Source organism: Ranitomeya variabilis, chromosome 4 (genome assembly GCF_051348905.1).
Source record: "Ranitomeya variabilis isolate aRanVar5 chromosome 4, aRanVar5.hap1, whole genome shotgun sequence".
Taxonomy (NCBI): Eukaryota; Metazoa; Chordata; class Amphibia; order Anura; family Dendrobatidae; genus Ranitomeya; species Ranitomeya variabilis.
This window is the reverse complement of record NC_135235.1, coordinates 742,929,747-742,950,058: the sequence shown is the minus strand read 5'-3', so window position 1 is coordinate 742,950,058 and position 20,312 is coordinate 742,929,747. Positions and strand designations below refer to the sequence as shown.

Sequence of the window (20,312 nt, the reverse complement as noted above, 5' to 3'; positions counted from 1 at the left end):
CCAAATTACCAGGTGTTCCAGACACTGTCCCTCTGTTCCCTCACATCTGCCCGGAGACTTTAATTAGGAGAAAAGCTATGAAAGATATAACAATGGCTTTAATCAAAGCAAATATCAAGTACAGATCGGGGTTCCCGCATGCACTAATCTTCTCTTATGGTAACTACACCTACTCGCAAAAAAATCAGGAAGAAGGCAGAAGGGCATTAGAGAAGGCTGGCATCCTGATGCTCGATTCGGAAGCATTGCCACAGAGACAAAAACCACGCAGAGATTGGATGGAGGTTTGCTGTACAAGGTCTAATATACCACAAATCAATTCAACAAACTGATCCCTGAGGCCACAGGCCACAGTCACCGACTTGGCTGGGTCGGGCCTGGAAGGCTATTAAAATGTTAAAATTTAGTTGAGATGGTACTTGTGGATGATACACTTTACAATCTGTAGTTAATTAGGCTAATCTTTTTCAATTAAAGAGTGCTGTGCCTTTGGAGTAATTATGCCACTCCATTTTGAGCCACTAGTGTTACTGGTCCCACGGATAGTGGACAAAAACACCTTAGCCCGCATATTGGCTGTTTGTTTTAACCGTTTTTCATGGTTTTCCATTCCTTTTTACCCTATACCCTCCTAATCGAAGGTTGACGAGGACTGTACATTTAAAAAGACTTGAAGTCGACATGAAGCGATTCATCACATACATTATCATACCAACTGACTTAATTAGATTCTCCCTACATGCAACAAATGTATAAAGGTACCGTCACACTAAACGACTTACCAACGATCACGACCAGCGATACGACCTGGCCGTTATCGTTGGTAAGTCGTTGTGTGGGCGCTGGGGAGCTGTCACACAGACAGCTCTCTCCAGCGACCAACAATCAGGGGAACGACTTCGGCATCGTTGAAACTGTCTTCAACGATGCAGAAGTCCCCCTGCAGCACCCGGGTAACCAGGGTAAACATTGGGTTACTAAGTGCAGGGCCGCGCTTAGTAACCCGATATTTACCCTGATTACCATTGAAAAAGTAAAAAAAAAAAACAGTACATACTCACATTCTGATGTCTGTCACGTCCCCCGCCGGCGTCCACAGGGTTAAAACTGCTTTCGGCAAGAGCGCTGCTAATGCACGCGCTGCTGCCGAGAGCTTCCCTGCACTGAATGTGTCAACGCCGGCAGTAACAGCAGTGACGTCACCGCTGTGCTCTGCTTTACAGCCGGTGCTGACACAGTCAGTGCAGGGAAGCTCTCGGCAGCAGCACGTGCATTTGCAGGGCTCCTGCCGAAAGCAGTTTTAACCCTGTGGACGACGGGGGGCATGACAGACATCAGAATGTGTGTATGTACTGTTTTTTTTTAACTTTTACAATGGTAACCAGGGTAAATATCAGGTTACTAAGCACGGCCCTGCGCTTAGTAACCCGATATTTACCCTGGTTACAAGTGAACACATCGCTGGATCGGCGTCACACACGCCGATCCAGCGATGACAGCGGGTGATCAGCGACCAAAAAATGGTCCTGATCATTCCCCAACGACCAACGATCTCCCAGCAGGGGCCTGATCGTTGGTCGCTGTCACACATAACGAGATCGTTAGCGGGGTCGTCACCAAAAGCGTGACGTGTTAACGATATCGTTATGTGTGACTCAGCCTTTAGTCACTGTCGCACAATGTACGGGGATTCAATTCTGTTAAAAAGGAGGTGCGCCTTTATTGACTACTCAAAACACTCTCCTGATGTGATTTTTTTTACAGGAAAATGATTTCTCTAATAATTCGTCTCCCAAATATTTTCATAAATCATACTCAAGATTTTTTCTAGCTTCCCATGATAAAAAAAAACAAGAAGAGTTGTTATTTTACTTCATAACTCCTTTCCATTTGTGCAAGAGGATACAATTCTAGATAACGAAGGCAGATTTTTAAAATACTCTGGGGAACAGTACAAGAGAAACGAGTCTGTCTAGTGGAGTTCCCATGCTCCCCCGATGTTGCAAATGAAAACTATCAAATCGATTGCGAGATTATTAAATTCCATATCATACGACATTATCACATGCGGGGTGATGCATGACCATAGATGCAACACTCAATAGCTCCAATAATAAGCGATCTGACATATCTAAGAGAGAGAAAAAAAATGTTGTACTTCAAACCATTTTCCAATCTCATCGCTTGGTTGACACGTGGAGAGAAAATCACTGACAATCGAGAGGTTACACTTATTTTTCTAGAATTTCTCACTCGTATTCTAGGATAGATTGGATCCTTACCAATTCAAAAAATATACCATCTTTATTATACTCGTCTTGGTCTGATCATGATCGTGTCCTATCTGTATTTAAATTAGACTTGGCAATATCACGTTTATACAAATGGAGATTGAATTAATCACTATTGACCAATCCCCAAACAAAAATGCTGGTGGAACTTTCTTCACCTTGAACTAAACCCCTGATACCTCATTAGGTAATATATGGATGGCGCATATGTAACTGGTGTTCTCATCCGGATCGCATCCAAAAAAAGAGGGACAGACTGAAATAGCAATCAGCGCTAGAAAATTAACTTTATAAGGTAGAATTAGCAAATCAATCGCATCCCTCTTTATACCTAACTAAGTGAATCTATGATTTAAAGCTGAAACTAAATACATTATTGAAGACACACATTGAACTAGGTGGACTCAAGCGACATTCTAAAACAAAGAACGACTAAATTCTATTTTCTCTATAAAAGATGAACAGTCTCAAACTACCTTCAATCTAAACAATATCTATAAAACATTCCAAAATTACTATCAGAAACTTTATACTGATTCTACGAATTTCTCTTTGCCTAAATTAGATGACTTCTTAATGAACGTCCCTCTACCATCCCTGACCCCAAGTTTCGATGCAACACCGCACTCTGAAGAGAAGAAATATAAACCAGCTCACCCGTGATGCATAAGCTGAACTTCGGGAGCACAGACCCGTTGTGTCCAGGTGTGTAGGATCCAAAAGAAGAAAAATGTCCAGCTTCACCGAATCCGTGAAAAAAAAGTTTTCTTTATTCAAAAACTTGTAACATAGAGGATACAAACTTCAGCACAAACCATATGGGTGTGAATCTCAATGTGTTTCTGGAGACTAAGCTCCCTTAATCATGACATCACCACACTCTCCCATTTCTGTTGAGGAAATTATGTCCACCATCAACAGAATAAAAACTGGGAAAGCCCCGGGTCCAGATTGGCTGACCGCCTTATATTATAAAAATGTTTTGAATATTTTAGCTAAACACATCCAAGCATATTGCAACGACATGTTGAAGGGTCATGTAATGCCCCCAGAATTCTTTACAGCACATATTTCTGTCATCCCAAAACCCAGAGAGGGATCCTCTACTTACGAAAAGTTACAGGCCCCTATCCTTATTAAATTTGGACCTTAAAATTCTCCCGGTCATTGTAGCTGATAGGATTAATAAATGTCTCCCCAGCTTGATCCATAAAGATCAAATTGGGTTCATCCCGACAAGACAATACCTGGATAATGTTTGCAAAAACCTTAACCTCATCCACGCCGCTAATAAACGTAAAACTCCCTTAATTCTTTTAGCTTTGGTCATAGAAAAAGCATTTGACACTGTCATCTGGCCATACATGGTCACTATTATTCACAAATTGGAGATACCACAACAATTCATTCACTTATACTCCCCTATAACAATCCGGTAGCTTACCTCAAATTACCGTCGACCTCTCCTGAACCAATAATTATCAACAGGGGATCTAGACAAGGGCCTCTATCTTCCACCCTATTTGCTATTGTCAAGGAAACTTTAGCTCAAAAGATACGCTTACACCCAGACATTACAGGCCAAACCATAGGCAAGCATAATTACAAGGTCAGCTTATTTGCTGATGATCTCTTACTAACTTTAACAAATCCTCATGTATCCCTGCCAAACCTTCTTGATACTCTCAAACACTTTGAGGAAATCTCAGAACTAAAGGTCAATGTTGATAAATCAGAGATCATGTTTCTAAATACTCTTCCTACAGTCCAAAATTCAATTTTAACTAATTTTCTCTTCCGACATGCAAAGCAATACATCACCTATTTAGGAATCAATCTCATGCCATCCAAAACTACTTTAGTTAAATATAACTATACTTCTCTGCTTTAGAAATTGACACAAACCCTATCGAAATGGTCTTCCCCATCTGTTTCCTTTTTAGGGAAAGTTCATTCAATAAAAATGGTAACATTACCCCAATTTCTGTAGAAAATGCAGAGCACCACGCACTCCTCTGGCCTTGTCAGGAATATGATGTACTTGATTGTCTATGTTCACGCACACTGAGCTCTGCTACATCCATTAGAGTACAGACACACACTGTGGGCTTTCTGACCCCCCTCCTCACACTGCCTGTCAGCTCTGTGTAATCCTATACTCCATCCCCCCTCCCTCAGGAATGCTTTTGTTTGCAGCCATGCGTCTTCCGAGTTGTGTGAGAATTATTCATGATGAATAATTCGACCTCAGGTGGTGACAGATATGAAAGTTATATATTTAGGATGTGCGACGATAGAAAACGCACTGGTGTGTAGCCCTAAGTGCAGTGCCTAGCAGAAACGGAGTTCTGCTTAACCGGGTCATACAGATACTTCATGTTTGGGCTCAAATTAACGACCAGCTCATGCCCGGAAGAATGGTAGTTCCGTGGTCGCTATATGGGGTGCCATCCCTGAGCTACAACGGTTAGGAGTTTTCAGTACACTTCAGTCCACCTGAGAAAAGAGGAGTGCATTTCATAACTTAGCCCACTCAGTGATGTCACAACCAGAGGGTATATCTTAAACCTGCTGAGTTAGGAGTCAGTTTTTGTCCAGGATGCTAGCTGAGAGACGCTCTGTGATGCATCTGGATGTATCGCCCCTCCCCCACTCCGCATGGTCTGCTATGAAATGACATAAGCAACTGTAAGTTTATTTTCATCTTTAATCCCTGTTATTTTTGTAATTGTCTGCACATACAATACCTGTCTCCTTTTTAGAATATATTTTTATAAGTTTGTAAACACTGCCTACCTTTTGGACTAAAATATATAAAATTACGAGCTTCGTTTCTCCTTGCTCAGTAACCGTGTTCCCCAACTCCGGTCCTCAAGAGCCACCAACAGGTCATGTTTTGAGGATATCTTTAGTATTGCACAGGTTATTGAATGCTTGCCTGTCCATGTGATGCAATTATCACCTGTGCAATACTAAGGAAATCCTGAAAACGTGACCTGTTGGTGGCTCTTGAGGACCAGAGTTGGGGAACACTGCTCTATAACATACAGTCACGTCCTCTGAAGTAAATTACGCTACTAATTGGGTTGGCTCCTGACCCATTATTAATTAAGGAACAGGAGCTGGTGGCAGCGGAAGTGTCCTTCGCTGGTGGGTAACGCTGGCAGTGACCAAACGGGGTTTTTATAGTGTATTGCTCAGCTGTGGCTAGGAATAATTATATCACCCTCACTGCAGTGTGTGCACCACAGACAGTACATAGCAGGCATCCTTTCTGGTGACTAACTATCCTAGGTGCAGCTCCCTGACTGGCCTCCTGGTACGGGGGGCGCCAAGAGCTGCGAGTTCCAAACCAGAACTCGGAAGTGGGATATAAATAAATCCCCTTCAGAAAAGAACCGGGGCAACCAAACCTCCCTGGTTCATGACAGGCCTCAAATAGAAAGTTCTCATATAGCTCCTTACTCCTTGGAAAGTCTGATTTGGGCCACTGGACCATTACCAAAGGACCTGGCTACACACTCACCATATACATCTCATTCTCTTTGTATTTGGAGAGCTAACAGATTTCAATCTGCATCACAATCTCAACCATCACCACTTTTGGAATTGTTTGATAACATCAAGTACCAACATCCAAAATCTTTAGATTAGAACAAATATTTCACTTTATACCAACTTTATTCCTTAACACTCAACATAAAAAAACAACTAATTATGAATTCAAGTGCGTATATGACCATTTGGGAAATGATCTTATATCACAATTATATTCTGTACTCAATAAACCCAGAGACGGTTCGAAATTAAAAACCATGGAACAATGGGAAGAGGATTTGCAAATCACCCTTTCACCTCAGAGATGGTACAAATGTTATGAAAACATTCAAAAAGGAAGTAATCAAATATTGCTCACTGAAACGTCCCTTAGATTATTCCATAGCATCCATTACGTTCCTAATTCTCTGCACAATATATATCCCACAATTCCTGACAAATGTTTCAGGGGATCTGTTGATGTAGGAGATACACTCCACACTTGGTAGACATGCCCAATAGTAAAATCTCTCTCGAAAGATGTAATAAAATTAATTAACATTGTCCTAAAAAAGCATATTCATTACTTTAATGAGTGGTACGATGTGACCGCTGAACATAGGATGAAGTTGCCAGTGCCCGGAGACCATCGGACAGTGAGAAGCTGCCAGGGACTGCACCGGGAGCAGGTGAGTATAACGGGGGAGGCTGAACATAGTGCGATATTCACCTGTCCCCGTTCCACCGCTGCGTGCCGCTCTGTCTTTCGCGTCTTCCAGCTGTGACTGTTCAGGTCAGAGGGCACAATGACATGTTTAGTTTGCGCCCTCTGCCTGAACAGTCAGAGAGCCGGAAGACACAGCGGCACGCAGCCGGGGAACGGGGAAGGTGAATATCGCAAGTGCCGGGGCCTGAGCAACGAGAGGGAAGTATGTGATTTTTTTTTATTTTAATCGCAGCATCAGCATATGGGGCATAATCTATGGAGCATCTTATGGGGCCATCAACCTAAATAAAGCATTGTATGGGGCATAATCTATGGAGCATCTTATGGGGCCATCAACCTTTATGCCGCATTGTATGGGGCACAATCTATGGAGCATTTTATGGGGCCATCAACATTTATGCCGCATTGTATGGGGCATAATCTATGGAGCATCTTATGGGGCCATCAACAATTATGCCACATTGTATGGGGCATAATCTATGGAGCATCTTATGGGGACATCAACCTTAATGCCGCATTGTATGGGGCAAATTTTTCTATAGAGCATCTTATGGGGCAATTATTAACCTTTGTGCAGCATTATATGGGGCATATTTTAACATGGAGCATCTTATGGGGCTCCTGATTCAATATGGATATTCAAAAACACAACCTACAGATGTCTCATTTAATTTTACTTTTATTGGTATCTATTTTTATTTTTGAAATTTACCAGTAGCTACTGCATTTCCCACTCTAGGCTTATACTCGAGTCATTAAGTTTTCCCAGTTTTTTGTGGCAAAATTAGGGGTCTCGGCTTATACTCGAGTCGGCTTATACTCAAGTAGATACGGAAATAAAGCTATATGAAAAATTTTGAAGCCACTAGATCCGATTCTTTTGAAGTATATGGGATCCATGGATCCAAGCTCAGACCGAAGGTGCCTTTTCCAGAATATTGTCACTATCTATATAAAAAACATAACATAGAGAATACTAACTGATGGATATGACGTTTGATCTACACCAGGGGTGTCAAACTGCATTCCTCGAGGGCCTCAAACCATGCGTGTTTTCAAGATTTCCTTCTCATTGCACAAGGTGCTGGAATCATTCTGTGCAGGTGATTAAATGATCACCTGTGGAATACAAGGAAATCCTGAAAACATGACCTGTTTGCAGCCCTTGAGGAATGCAGTTTGACACCCCTGATCTACACGATATATTAGTTCACGTCAACTTAATTCTCATCGCTCTCGTCTAAGGTTCAATAACCCCTCTTCCCTTCCCCCTTCTTATTATTATAACACAGTTGAGTTATTATTGCTGTATATTTGATTCATACAACTTAAATTACCTAGTCAAGGATAATGTATTGTTCCTATTTAGTTTACTATATATTTCCCCCTGCGAGGGGATCCTTTAACTTTACAACCCATGCTATTCATGTTAATATGATGTACTCTACAATAAAATTGTTGAAATTTCCATCAAACATCAAAAAAGCTTCTCCCATGTGTGACTTATCTGATGTTTATTAAAAGTGGATTTCTGTGTAAAATATTTGCCACATTAAGAACATGAAAGAGGCTTCTTCCCTGCATGAATGCTCTTGTGATTAAGAAGAGATGATTTCTTCGCAAAATGTTTTCCACATTCTGAACCGGAAAAAGGCTACCTTGCGTGATTACTCTGGTGTCTAACAAAATGCAATTTTCCACATTCTAAACTAAGTTTCTCCTAGGTGTGAGTTCTTTGATGTGCAGTAAGTTTTGATTTCTGTGTAAAACATTTACCACAGTCTGAACATGAATAAGGCTTCTCTCCTGTGTGAGTTCTCTGATGTATAACAAGAGTTGGTTTATCTGCAAAACATTTCCCACATGCTGAACATAAAAAAGGCTTCTCCCCTGTGTGAGTTCTGTGGTGTCTAGCAAGAGCTGATTTATTTGCAAAACATTTCCCACATTTTGAACATGAAAAAGGCTTCTCTCCTGTGTGAGTTCTGTGGTGTCTAGCAAAAGCTGATTTATCTGCAAAACATTTCACACATTTTGAACATGAAAAAGGCTTCTCTCCTGTGTGAGTTCTCTGATGTATAACAAGAGTTGCTTTCTCTGCAAAACATTTCTCACATTCTGAACATGAAAAAGGCTTCTCACCTGTGTGCGTTCTCTGATGTGTATTAAGATTTGATTTATGTCCAAAACATTTCCCACATTCTGAACACGAAAAAGGCTTCTCACCTGTGTGAGTTCTCTGGTGTGTACCAAGATCTGATTTCAGTGTAAAACATTTCCCACATTCTGAACATGAAAAAGGTTTCTCTCCTGTGTGACTTCTCTGGTGTTTTTTGTTAAACGATTTATGGTTAAAACAAGAAAATATATTCTTCTCCGAGTGAATTTTCTGATGCTTAAGGAAAGACTTTTCAAGGGGAAAACTATCTCCATATTCTGAAAGTGAAAACGTCTTCTTTACTTTAGGATCAGTTCGTTTTTTAATGCTGATTTTGTGACTTTGATTTTCCTTAGTAGTCAGTGATGAATCAGAAGACAGGACCTGTTTCAATAGATCGGATGATAGATCTTTGCTGTGAAGGGATGATGGTATATCTGGAGTAATGGCAATCACTTCAGTTGTATCCTGTGGATTCTCAAAAAGATCTGATTTAAAAATTGAAGATGTCAGCTGTCCCTCTGATTTCCAGGGAAAGTCATCTGTTAAGAACAAAACCAATTATTTTTTTAATAAAATATCCTTGAAATTTATGTTTTTGAACACTTCTACTTAAACCGTTTGTAAAAATGTCAAGTTATGTAAAAATATTGAATTATTCACCAGGACAATGACAGTTCACAGTGTAATAGAAAACCTCATAGGATGAACCAGCAGAGCGTGGTGTTCAGCTATTTGTTCAATATGCCTCCAAAAATTAAATATAAATTAAAATTTTAAAAAAGTTTTAAAATTTGCCTAGATATAAGTCATTATGCAGGAAAGAATGTTTCTTAAAGGGCCACTGTCACCCCCCCCCCCAGCCGTTATAAACTAAAAGAGCCACCTTGTGCAGCAGTAATGCTGCAGTCTAACAAGGTGGCTCTTTTAGTTTTTGATTCATTTATTACCTCAATAAAGCGTTTTAAAAATTGGCCACACATACCAGATATTGTACCAGGAGGCGGTCCGAAGCGTCCTGTATGAATCCCCCAACTGCCGTCACTCTTCTCTTCAGGGCCGATGGTACCCGCCCCCTTCGCGTTGTTGCTTCTTAAATCCGGCGCCTGCGCTGTGCGTGCCTGCCTGGGGCCTGCGCAGTGTTCTTTGTCAGTCACATCTCAGATGCCGGGTGCCTGACTGCGCCTGTGCGGGCAGTGCGGCCGCCCTGCTGCTGAATCCCCGCCCCGCACTGTGTTATTCATTATGCACAGTGCGGGGCTGGCATTCCTGGGCATGCGCACTGCGCTGTTCAGGCGCTCCCCCATCTCGGACGCTCTCCCATCTCTGACGCTCCCCGCCTTCCCAGGAACCCCAGCCCCACACTGTGCATAATGAATAACACAGTGCGGGGCGGGGATTCAGCAAAAGGGCGGCCGCACTGCCCGCACAGGCGCAGTCAGGCACCCGGCATCTGAGATGTGACTGACAAAGAACACTGCGCAGGCCCCAGGCAGGCACGCACAGCGCAGGCGCCGGATTTAAGAAGCAACAACGCGAAGGGGGCGGGTACCATCGGCCCTGAAGAGAAGAGTGACGGCAGTTGGAAGATTGATAGAGGACGATTCGGACCGCCTCCTGGTACAATATCTGGTATGTGTGGCCAATTTTTAAAACGCTTTATTGAGGTAATTAATGAATCAAAAACTAAAAGAGCCACCTTGTTAGACTGCAGCATTACTGCTGCACAAGGTGGCTCTTTTAGTTTATAACGGCTGGAGGGGGGTGACAGTGGCCCTTTAATTTTTTTTCCTGTAAACTCCAATTTCTCATCAATTTTGAATGTTTTGTTGTCACTCCATAAAGTGGCGTCAAAGTGTGACACCATTGTTCTCCACATCAATATGGGAGTCAATGATGCTTACAGGGGTCTTCCCCCCATGCTGTTATCCTTCCATTCAGCACTTTTTCCATCCATTTCAACATTTTAACTGCCCACCAGACCTTCTTGTAGGGTCTGCTAGAAAAATGCCTCGATTTCCCTTTGATTCCTATTATACTCGTTACTCGAAATGAGCACCCAAGCATTAGAAATTGCTTGGTTCAAGTAATGAGCATCAAAGCATTTTAGTGCTTGCTCATCCCTAGCAGTTACTACTCACCTGGGTAATCATATGTAGGACTCTCCTCTTTACACCGCTCACCACCCCTCACATATGTTTCTGTAATATGGGTCAAATCTTCACTCTGAAACAAACATTGTAAAATACTGGAGAAGTCACATCACATCATTGATCAGCTCTAATCCTGCCATCTCCACCGTTCTCATTACACAAGTATAAAACATATAATACTGGTGAATAAAACAAGACTGAGCACAAGACCTTCACAGCCGTCTACACATCATAGGGGAGATCTCATGACACCTTCTCTCCATCTACCTGATGATCCTGAAGAACATTGGGATCTTCTTGTTTACAGTCCTCTGGAAGAAGAGGACGGGGACATCTCTCTAGTGTTGTTCTCTTACTCAATAGATCTGCAGGAAACATACAGGGACTGAATTCATTCTTTACATACAGATAATTATAGCCCGTCTGTATTTAGTCCTATTTATTACCTGGTGATGTGAGGGGCTGGGGAACCTCCATCATGACATTCTTGTACACATCTTTGTGTCCTTCTAAATACTCCCACTCCTCCATCGAGAAATAGACGGCAACATCCTGACACCTTATAGGAACCTGACACATACAATGATACCATCATCCCCCCGATCCCTTTATAGTGTTACTGTATAATGTCCCAGCATTTATAGCAGTCTCACCTCTCCAGTCAGCAGCTCAATCATCTTGTAGGTGAGTTCAAGGATCTTCTGGTCATTGATTTCTTCATGTACCAGGAGGTGAGGTGGAGGCTCTGTGCTTGGGTTTAGGGGTCTACCACATCCCTCAGACACAGGGTCGAGACATCGATCACTACAGGTCTTCACTACTGTGTAATCCTGGTTATGGAGAGATATATTAATAAATCTCACTACAGACATTTCCAGAGTCCTCACCTCTCCAGTTCTGTCCATCTGTTATTCCCATAGATAAGAATGATGTAATGTGACGTCATCAGAATCTCTCACCTCTCCAGTAAGCCGGAAGAGGATCTCTAGAGTGAGGTGTAACATCCTCTGTTCCATCTTGTACCTGTCCATATCCATCATTGACAGTTGATTCAGAAAATGTTCTTAATATATAATATTCCCACAGAGAGGATACGATATCGTAGAGATCTGAATGAGAAGATGAGCAGATGTAACATCATAAAAATCCTGTGTAATAATGTAAACACTGGAGATTATAAGTGAAACATATGAGGAGATAAGAACGTATAGATGTTGTATTCTCTAGTTTTGTATGGACCAGAACATACTGTATTTTTCGGACTATAAGACGCACCCCAAATTTGGGGTCAAAATTGCAGAAAAAAATATTTTTTTATAAGATGAGGGTCCGTCTTATTGTCCGAATTTACAGTATCTTACCTGAGGGCTGGCGGTGGCAGAGCAGGGTCACAGGAGGCATGGTGTCGGCAGAGGTGCGGTGGGCGATATGGCGTGCACCTGAGCAGGGTCCCTTCCTGTTTAGGTGGGCAACGCCACAGCCTGGTGTCCAAGGGGGGGTTGCAGCAGCGCTGTGGCAGCGGAAGAGGTGCAGGGAAGATGAGGCGCAATGAGCGATATGGCGTGAGCAGGGTCCCTTCCAAAGGTGAGGTGACGCAACGGCCCGGGATCCAAGGTAAGCAGCAGAGCCGGGTGAATCATGGCTTTATCGGTGGCGGCGGCCATCTTCCTGTGGCCACGCGTGCACAGATGAAGTGCTCTGCTTCCCGGGGCTTCAGGAAAATGGCCGCGGGAGGCCGCGCATGCACAGATGGAGATCGTGGTGGCCATTTTCCTGAAGCAGAGTTCGTAGATTTAAATCTCGGCTTCAGGAAAATGGCCGCAGCGATCTCCATCTGCGCACACGCGGCCTCCCGCAGCCATTTTCCTGAAGCCCCGGGAAGCAGAGCACTCCATCTGCGCATGCGCAGCCTCAGGAAGATGGCCGCCGCTACCGATAAAGCCATGATTCACCCGGCTCTGCTGCTTACCGGGCCGCTGCGTCACCTTACCTGTGGAAGGGACCCCGCTCACGCCATACCGCTCACTGCGCCTCATCTTCCCCGCACCTCTGCCGCCGCCGCACCACTGCCGGTAAGCCTGCATCCCAACTATAAGACGCACCCCCCATTTTCCCCCCTTTTTTGAGGGGAAAAAGTGCATCTTGCAGTCCGAAAAATACGGTAAGTTGATTTACTGACTAAGACATCTCCTCCATGCTCCCAATCACGGGCTAAGTTGGCCACTACTTCTGCAACTGATTCACTGTAGGAATCACAAGTTTGTTGGGACTCCAGGAAATCCAGAGACTGGCAGGGACTCAAGCAGCTCTTGTATTTTTGATTATTTTACAACATTCTATATTTTTTATTGACATCTACTAATAAAACCTATATATTTTAGGCCACAGACAACAAGCAGTTTCTTCCTCGGAGTCAGCAGCTGAATACGTTTCTCATAGTCTCATCTTCCATAACGCTAATTCCCGTCTCATTTACCGACCCTGGAATCGGCATTAGCAATACTGCAGGAGATATTCATTACACGTGACAGGAGAAATAACGACTTCATGATGAGGACGACATCTTCATCTTCTACTACGGCTCTAGAAACATATTTGGCCAGAGTTGGTCACTGACTCCATCCCCACCGGCCTCTATATGGAGGCTTCCCGTCTTCCCCGCACTGTAATCTTCTATCACGTTAGCTCTCAGGTCTGACACACACAGAAGTTTGAGGCTTTTATAAAAGCTTGTTTGTAGGAACCACAAGAGAGGAGATATATAATACCAATGTTATCATGCACATTGTTTTAATTTCTCTGGATATGATTTTTTTTAAAGCATTTTCCCATATACATCAATATATTACATAAAAACAGGTGTTAAATTGTTGCAAAAAAATTGAGAATGGAAGCACTGTGGGAACATTATACTGTGTGTGGGAGGATGACAGTACTGTGAGAATATTATAAAGTGAGTGGGGGATGACGGTACTGTGGGAACATTACACTATGAGGTTATGGCAGTACTATGGGAACATTATACTGTGTGTAGGAGGATGGCGTTACTGTTGAAACATTATACAGTGTGTGGGGGGATGATGGTACTGTGGGAACATTACACTATGAGGTTATGGCAGTACTGTGGGAACATTATACAGTGTGTGGGGGGATGGCAGTACTATGGGAACATTATACTGTGTGTGGGAGGATGGCGGTACTGTGGGAACATTACACTATGAGGTTATGGCAGTACTGTGGGAACATTACACTATGAGGTGATGGCAGTACTATGGGAACATTATACTGTGTGTGGGAGGATGGTGGTACTGTGGGAACATTATAGTGAATGTGGGGGGATTTTAGTGCTGTGGCAACATTAAACTGTGTGGGGTGATGGTGGTAGTGTAGGAATATTATATTGTATGTGTGGGATGGCGGTACTGTGAGAACATTATGCTGTGTATGAGAGTGATAGCGTTAATGTGGAAACAACATTCTGTTTGGGGGAGATGGCGGTACTCTAGAAACATTATATACTGTGTAGTGAGATGGTGGTACTGAGGGAACATTATACAATGTGTGGGGGGATGGCAGTACTGTGGGAACAATATTGTTACAATTTCATCTTGTTGTGGGTCTGGTTGCAGTGAATTTCTTTCAGCCCACCAATCTACAACAGGGGCATGCTGTGCTGTCAGTATTTGATGGACAGCTCAGCTGCCCAATCGGATGCTGGGGCATGCCGAGATGTCAGTGTCTTGAATGACCGTTTAGTAGTACAATCAGAGTTAGGGTGTTGACTGAGCTCAGGCCTCGGGACAACGAGTAGTAGGCACCTGCCTAGGGCGCTACCTTCTGTCTACCCAAGGAAGGAGCACTTTGAAAAAAAAGAAATTGCTGAATGTCTGCCGCCGCCGGTAACTTATTCCAGCCATTGACATTAGAGTTTCCGGACATTCCTCTGCCAGGAACTCCAGCAAGATGCAGACCACTTACGGCCTGCACCTTTTTGGAGAAGGTGCACGTAGGGGATATTGGATGGCATGATGGAGTGATGTCATTGCACCATTCTGAGACCTCTTCTGCACTTTACAGAAGAGGAAATGGTGGACTAAAGCGTAGATTAGGCAAGTATAAGTTTGTTGTTTTTTTTTTAAATGCTTATACTACTGGGTGGAATAAACTGAGGAACTGTGAAGAGGGGGTATAAACTAAAGGGCTGTGAAAATGGAGGGATAAACTGAGGGTCTGTACTAATGGGGGGAATAAACAGGCTGTGCTTATGAGGGGAATAAACTGATGGGCTATGCAGATGGGGGGGAATAAACTGAGGGGTTGTGCAGATGGGGGAATAAACTGAGGGGCTGTGCAGGGGGAATAAAATGAAGGGGTGTGCAGATGAGGAGGAGTAAAATGAGGGGCTGTGCAGGGGGAATAAAATGAGGGTCAGTGAAGGGGAAAATAAAATGAGGGGAAGCATGAAATGAGAGTTAAGGTGAGGGGGCCATGGAATGAGGGGCTGCAAAGTATATGAGGAGCTGTGATGACCATACTGTATATGGGGCTGTGCAGGTCATTGTACTGAAGGGACTGTGGTGAACATAGTGAATAGAAGATTGTGGTAAATATATTGTTTGGGGTGATGTTTGTGGGCCATAATACTGTATGGGATGCCGTGGGGGCCATCATAGTATACATGGGGGATGTTTTGGACATCATATTTTGTAGGGGGACAGTGTGAGCAGTAGTTACAGTTTGAAGAGGGCAGCGTTGTGGGCAGTGTGAGAACATAGTATGAAAAGGGCATAGAGTGGATATGAAGATGGGGGGCATAGTGAAATGGAGGCACAAAATGGAGAGGGGTTAGCATGGCAGGGGGACAGAGTGGAGATATAGAACGTGTAATGGAAAATTAGAGAGGGGACAGCCACGGTACAGGCCGTATTTCATAGGGGCGGATGGTGTGTTGGTTATAGCTGATAATGGTAGATAGTGTGGAAGCTATTTACCATAGGAGGCTTAGTTAGGTTATAGTATGAACAGATGTTTTTATGTAGAGGGCATTATAATAGAACTCTTTTTCACTTTCTCTCTGCTGACATCCCCACCATCATCATGGGTGACTTTAATATCCCTACTGACACCCGCCAGCCAGCAGCCTTCAAGGTCCTGGCCCTTACTTCATCCTTTGGACTCACTCAGTGGTCCTCCACAGCCACCCACACAGACGGACATACACTAGACCTCATCTTCACCCACCTCTGTTCCTTATCTAATTTCACAACCTCTCCCTTCCCCTTATCTGACCACCATCTACTCATCTTCTCATCCTTGTCCTCCTCACCCGCCCTCCATGTCCAGCCACTACCACATCCTCGCAGAAACCTAGCACACCTAGACTTTCACAAACTCTCAGACTCTCTTCTACCCCTGTCCTCCATATCTTCACTCCACGACACGGACAGCGCCACTGCTTTCTATAACTCCAGCCTCTCATCAGCCATAGACTCAGTCACTCCTCTCATGCATGGCAAAGTGCGACAAATCAATAGGCAACCCTGGCATAACAATCTCACCAAAAAACTTCGACATGCATCCAGTGTCGCGGAGCGGCGTTGGTAGAAAACATACCTGCCAGATGACTTCACTGCATTCAAACAAGCTACACTTACCTTCAAATTAGCCCTCACCTCTGCCAAACAGACCTATTTCACAAACCTTGTATCTTCATTATCCTACAACCCAAAACAACTGTTCAGCACATTTAACTCTCTCCTCTGCCCACCACTGCCACCTCCAACTCCCCTCATCTCTTCCGAGGACTTTGCCACCTACTTCAAAAAGATCGACCAAACAAGGCAAACCTTTACAGTTCCACCACCCCAACCACTCCATATACCAGACGTCTGCCCTTCCCTAATAACCTGCCTCTTCAACATCACTGAAGGAGAGTGTCACGCTTACGCCCTGACTGATGGGCGTGAGCTCGGGGGGTTTGTGGCCCCACTGTGCCACAAACCAGACTACCCTGGAAGGGGCGTGACTATGACAGCTGCCTGGGTTTTCACTGGAGCCTCTGATGGTGAGGTCAGGCTTGTGCAGCAGGCAGCTGCCAGGTGCTACTCCAGGGTGGTGTCTGGCTGTGGCTGCTGATCCCACTTGAGAGACAGAGACACAAGGATTGGTGTGGGCATCAGGCAGGACTGGCAGAAGAGCACAGCAGAAACTCAGATGAGTAGGCTGGCACGGCTGAGACACAGGGCTGGCAGAGACACGGCAGAGGACACAGGGCTGGCAGGGACACGGCAGAGGACACAGGGCTGGCAGGGACACAGGACTGGCAGGAACGGCAGAAAACAGGACTGGAAGGCACAGCAGGAACAGCTGGACTGGCAGGAACACTGGATTGGAAGGCACGGCATAGAACACTGGACTGGTTGATGTGGTTTATGGAGGAACAGGTAGGGACCTGTTCACACTAGAGGTGCAGGTACGGATATGTAGTTTGGAGGAACAGGTAGGGACCTGTTCACACAGGAGGTGCAGGAAAGGAAAGAAGCAGAAAGGAATGAGGTATGAAGGAACAGGTTGGGACCTGTTCACACAGGAGATGTAGGTACAGAAACAAGCCAGAAGGAAGGGAGAATGAAGGAACAGGTTGGGACCTGTTCACACAGGAAGAGAACCGCAAGGCTGCGGATAGGAATGGTAGAGCAGCAAGAGAAAGTGTAGCAGCAAAAGCTAAGCAGAGCAGAACCGCAAGGAATACGGAGAGGAGCTGCAGCGAGAGGTTTCTGCAGCAAAGCAGAGTGGAGCCACAAGGAATGTGGAGAGGAGCTGCAGCAAGGGATTACGGCAGCTACAGAAGCTAAGCAGAGTAGAAAGGAGCAGAACCGCAGGAGTGCGGAGCAGGGGTAAAGCCACAAAGGTACAGAGCAGGCAGAGCCGCAAGAGCGCGGAGTGTAAGCAGACTGAGAACACGAGGAAAGACACAGCAGGGAAGGAAGCCACAGACAAGGAGACCGAGGTAAGACTAAGTTCAGACAAGGAAATGGAACAAGACAAGAAACAAGGACAAAGACACAGGGACCAGGATATTCTGCCTCCTGGAGGGTGGACAACAAGATCAAGGCAATAGCACAGAGGAAAGCCTCCAGAGAGGGAGTAACTCAGAGCAAGGCCTGGCAAACTCAGCAGCTAAACACAAACTGAGCTAACACATTGCACAGGCCCAGAACACTGGGTGGAGCTGCACTATATACTGGAGGCCTCTTGGTAATTGGTCAGGAACAGATTAGACAGATGCACCTGATTCCTATAAGAACCAGAGAGTTCAGGCGCCGCCCCCCTATACACAGAGCCATGAAGCATGCAGAGAGCAGAGACACAGAACATGGAGCTGGCATGAAATAGAAACCACATCATGACCTGGAGCAGTGGGTAAGATAGTGTGAGAGATGCGAGGCCATGCAGTGATGCCAGCAGAGTTGTTACAGAGAGCTTACTCACCTCCTTTCCAAATCACTCCTCACCACCTGTGCACTTGGCCCATCCCTTCCCACCTGCTTCCCAACCTCACTAACATGCTTATTCCAGCCCTAACCCATATCTTCAACCTATCGCTATCTTCTGGTACCTTCCCCTCTGCCTTCAAACATGCCACCATCACACCCATCCTCCAAAAAAATGAATCTTGACCCAACTGCTATGCCCAGCTGTCGCCCCATATCACTGCTCCTGTTTGCTTCAAAACTCCTCAAGCAGCATGTCCATTCTCAACTTTCCTCCCACCTCTCATCTAACTCTCTCCTTGACAACATCCAATCTGGCTTCCGCCCCCTCCACTCCACCGAAACTGCTCTGACAAAAATTACTAATGACTTACTCACAGCCAAAGCTAACAGACAGTTCTCCATCCTCCTCTTTTTTGACCTGTCCTCTGCCTTCGACACAGTCGACCACTGCCTACTGCTACAGATTCTTGGGATCAAAGACCTTGCCCTGTCCTGGATTGCCTCATACCTTTCCGATCGCACATTTAGAGTTTCCCACTCCCACACTACCTCCTCATCCCCCCTCTCTCTGTTGGAGTCCCTCAAGGCTCTGTCCTAGTGCCCCTACTTTTTTCCATCTATACCCTTGGCCTAGGACAAGATATAAAGTCCCATGGCTTCCAGTACCACCTGTATGTGGACGACACTCAGATCTACCTCTCTGGCCCAGATGTCACCTCTCTGCTGTCCAGAATCCTTCTTCACCTCTCGCTTCCTAAAACTTAATGTAGACAAAACCAAACATCATCTTTCCTCCATCTCGCGTATCCCCCCTACCTGATCTATCTATTATGGTAAACGGCATCACGTTCTCTCCTGCACCTGAAATCTGCTGCCTCGGGGTAACTCTCGACTCTGCCCTGTCCTTCAAGCCGCACGTCCAAACTCTTGCCACCTCCTGTCTCCTCCAACTCAAAAATATTGCCAGAATCCGTCCCTTCCTCAGCCCACAATCTACTAAAACTCTTATGCATGCCCTCATCATCTCCCACCTCGATTACTGCAACAGCCTCCTCTGTGGCCTCACCGCTAACTCTCTTGCACCGCTCCAGTCTGTCCTCAACTCTGCTGCCTGGCTAATCCACCTCTCTCCTCGCTACTCCCCTGCTTCTCCACTCTGCAAATCCCTCCACTGGCTCCCAATTCCCCAACGAATCCAGTTCAAACTACTAACACTGATCTACAAAGCCATCCACAACCTGTCCCCTCCCTATATCTCTGAATTAATCTCCCAATATCTTCCCTCACGTAATCTTCGATCCTCCCAAGACCTCCTTCTCTCCTCCACACTTATTCGTTCCTCACACAACCGCCTCCAAGATTTCTCCCGAATATCCCCCATCCTCTGGAATTCCACGCCTCAACATGTCCGATTATCCACCACCCTCGGATCCTTCAGACGGAACCTGAAAACCCATCTCTTCAGGAAAGCCTACAGCCTGCAATAACCATTCTGATGCGTCACCAGCCACCGGAGCTGCCGCCTCACCACCGCCAGAGTTGCCGCTCGCCCGACCTTCTGTCTCCTCCCCATTATCCCGTAGAATGTAAGTCCACAAGCACAGGGTCCACCCGCAGAGCCTCAGTCCACATAGAGAATAATGGAGCCTATAGTACTGACCTCCACCCGCAGAGCCGCACTCTACAGAGAATAATGGAGCCTCCAGCACCGACCTCCACCTGCAGAGCCACACTCCACATAGAAAATAATGGAGCCTCCAGCACTGACCTCTACCCGCAGAGCCGCACTCCACATAGAAAATAATGGGGCCTCCAGCACCGACCTCAACCCGCAGAGCCACACTCCACATAGAGAATAATGGAGCATCCAGCACCGACCTCCACCCGCAGAGCCGCACTCCACATAGAGAATAATGGAGCCTCCAGCACCGACCTCCACCCGAAGAGCCA

General features: G+C 45.1%; 2 protein-coding genes across 3 annotated transcripts in view; both read right to left on the bottom strand.

Moving 5' to 3' along the window:
- The window catches only part of LOC143768068 (uncharacterized), a 66,213-nt gene that overhangs the window by 45,514 nt on the left and 387 nt on the right, over positions 1–20,312 (bottom strand). The window lies entirely within an intron of this gene.
- LOC143768078 (oocyte zinc finger protein XlCOF7.1-like) lies at positions 7,124–20,208 on the bottom strand. 2 transcript variants are annotated; one of them, XM_077256767.1, is made up of 7 exons: positions 20,023–20,208; positions 11,826–11,975; positions 11,520–11,696; positions 11,313–11,436; positions 11,134–11,231; positions 10,855–10,939; positions 7,124–9,255 (listed from the first exon to the last, which is right to left on the bottom strand). In XM_077256767.1, the coding sequence occupies exons 2-7, from the start codon at positions 11,904–11,906 to the stop codon at positions 8,276–8,278; spliced, it is 1,545 nt and encodes a 514-aa protein (XP_077112882.1). In that variant the 5' UTR covers positions 11,907–11,975; positions 20,023–20,208; the 3' UTR covers positions 7,124–8,275. The 2 variants fall into 2 exon arrangements, with proteins under 2 accessions (XP_077112882.1, XP_077112881.1); XM_077256766.1 differs by having other exon boundaries at positions 7,128–9,258.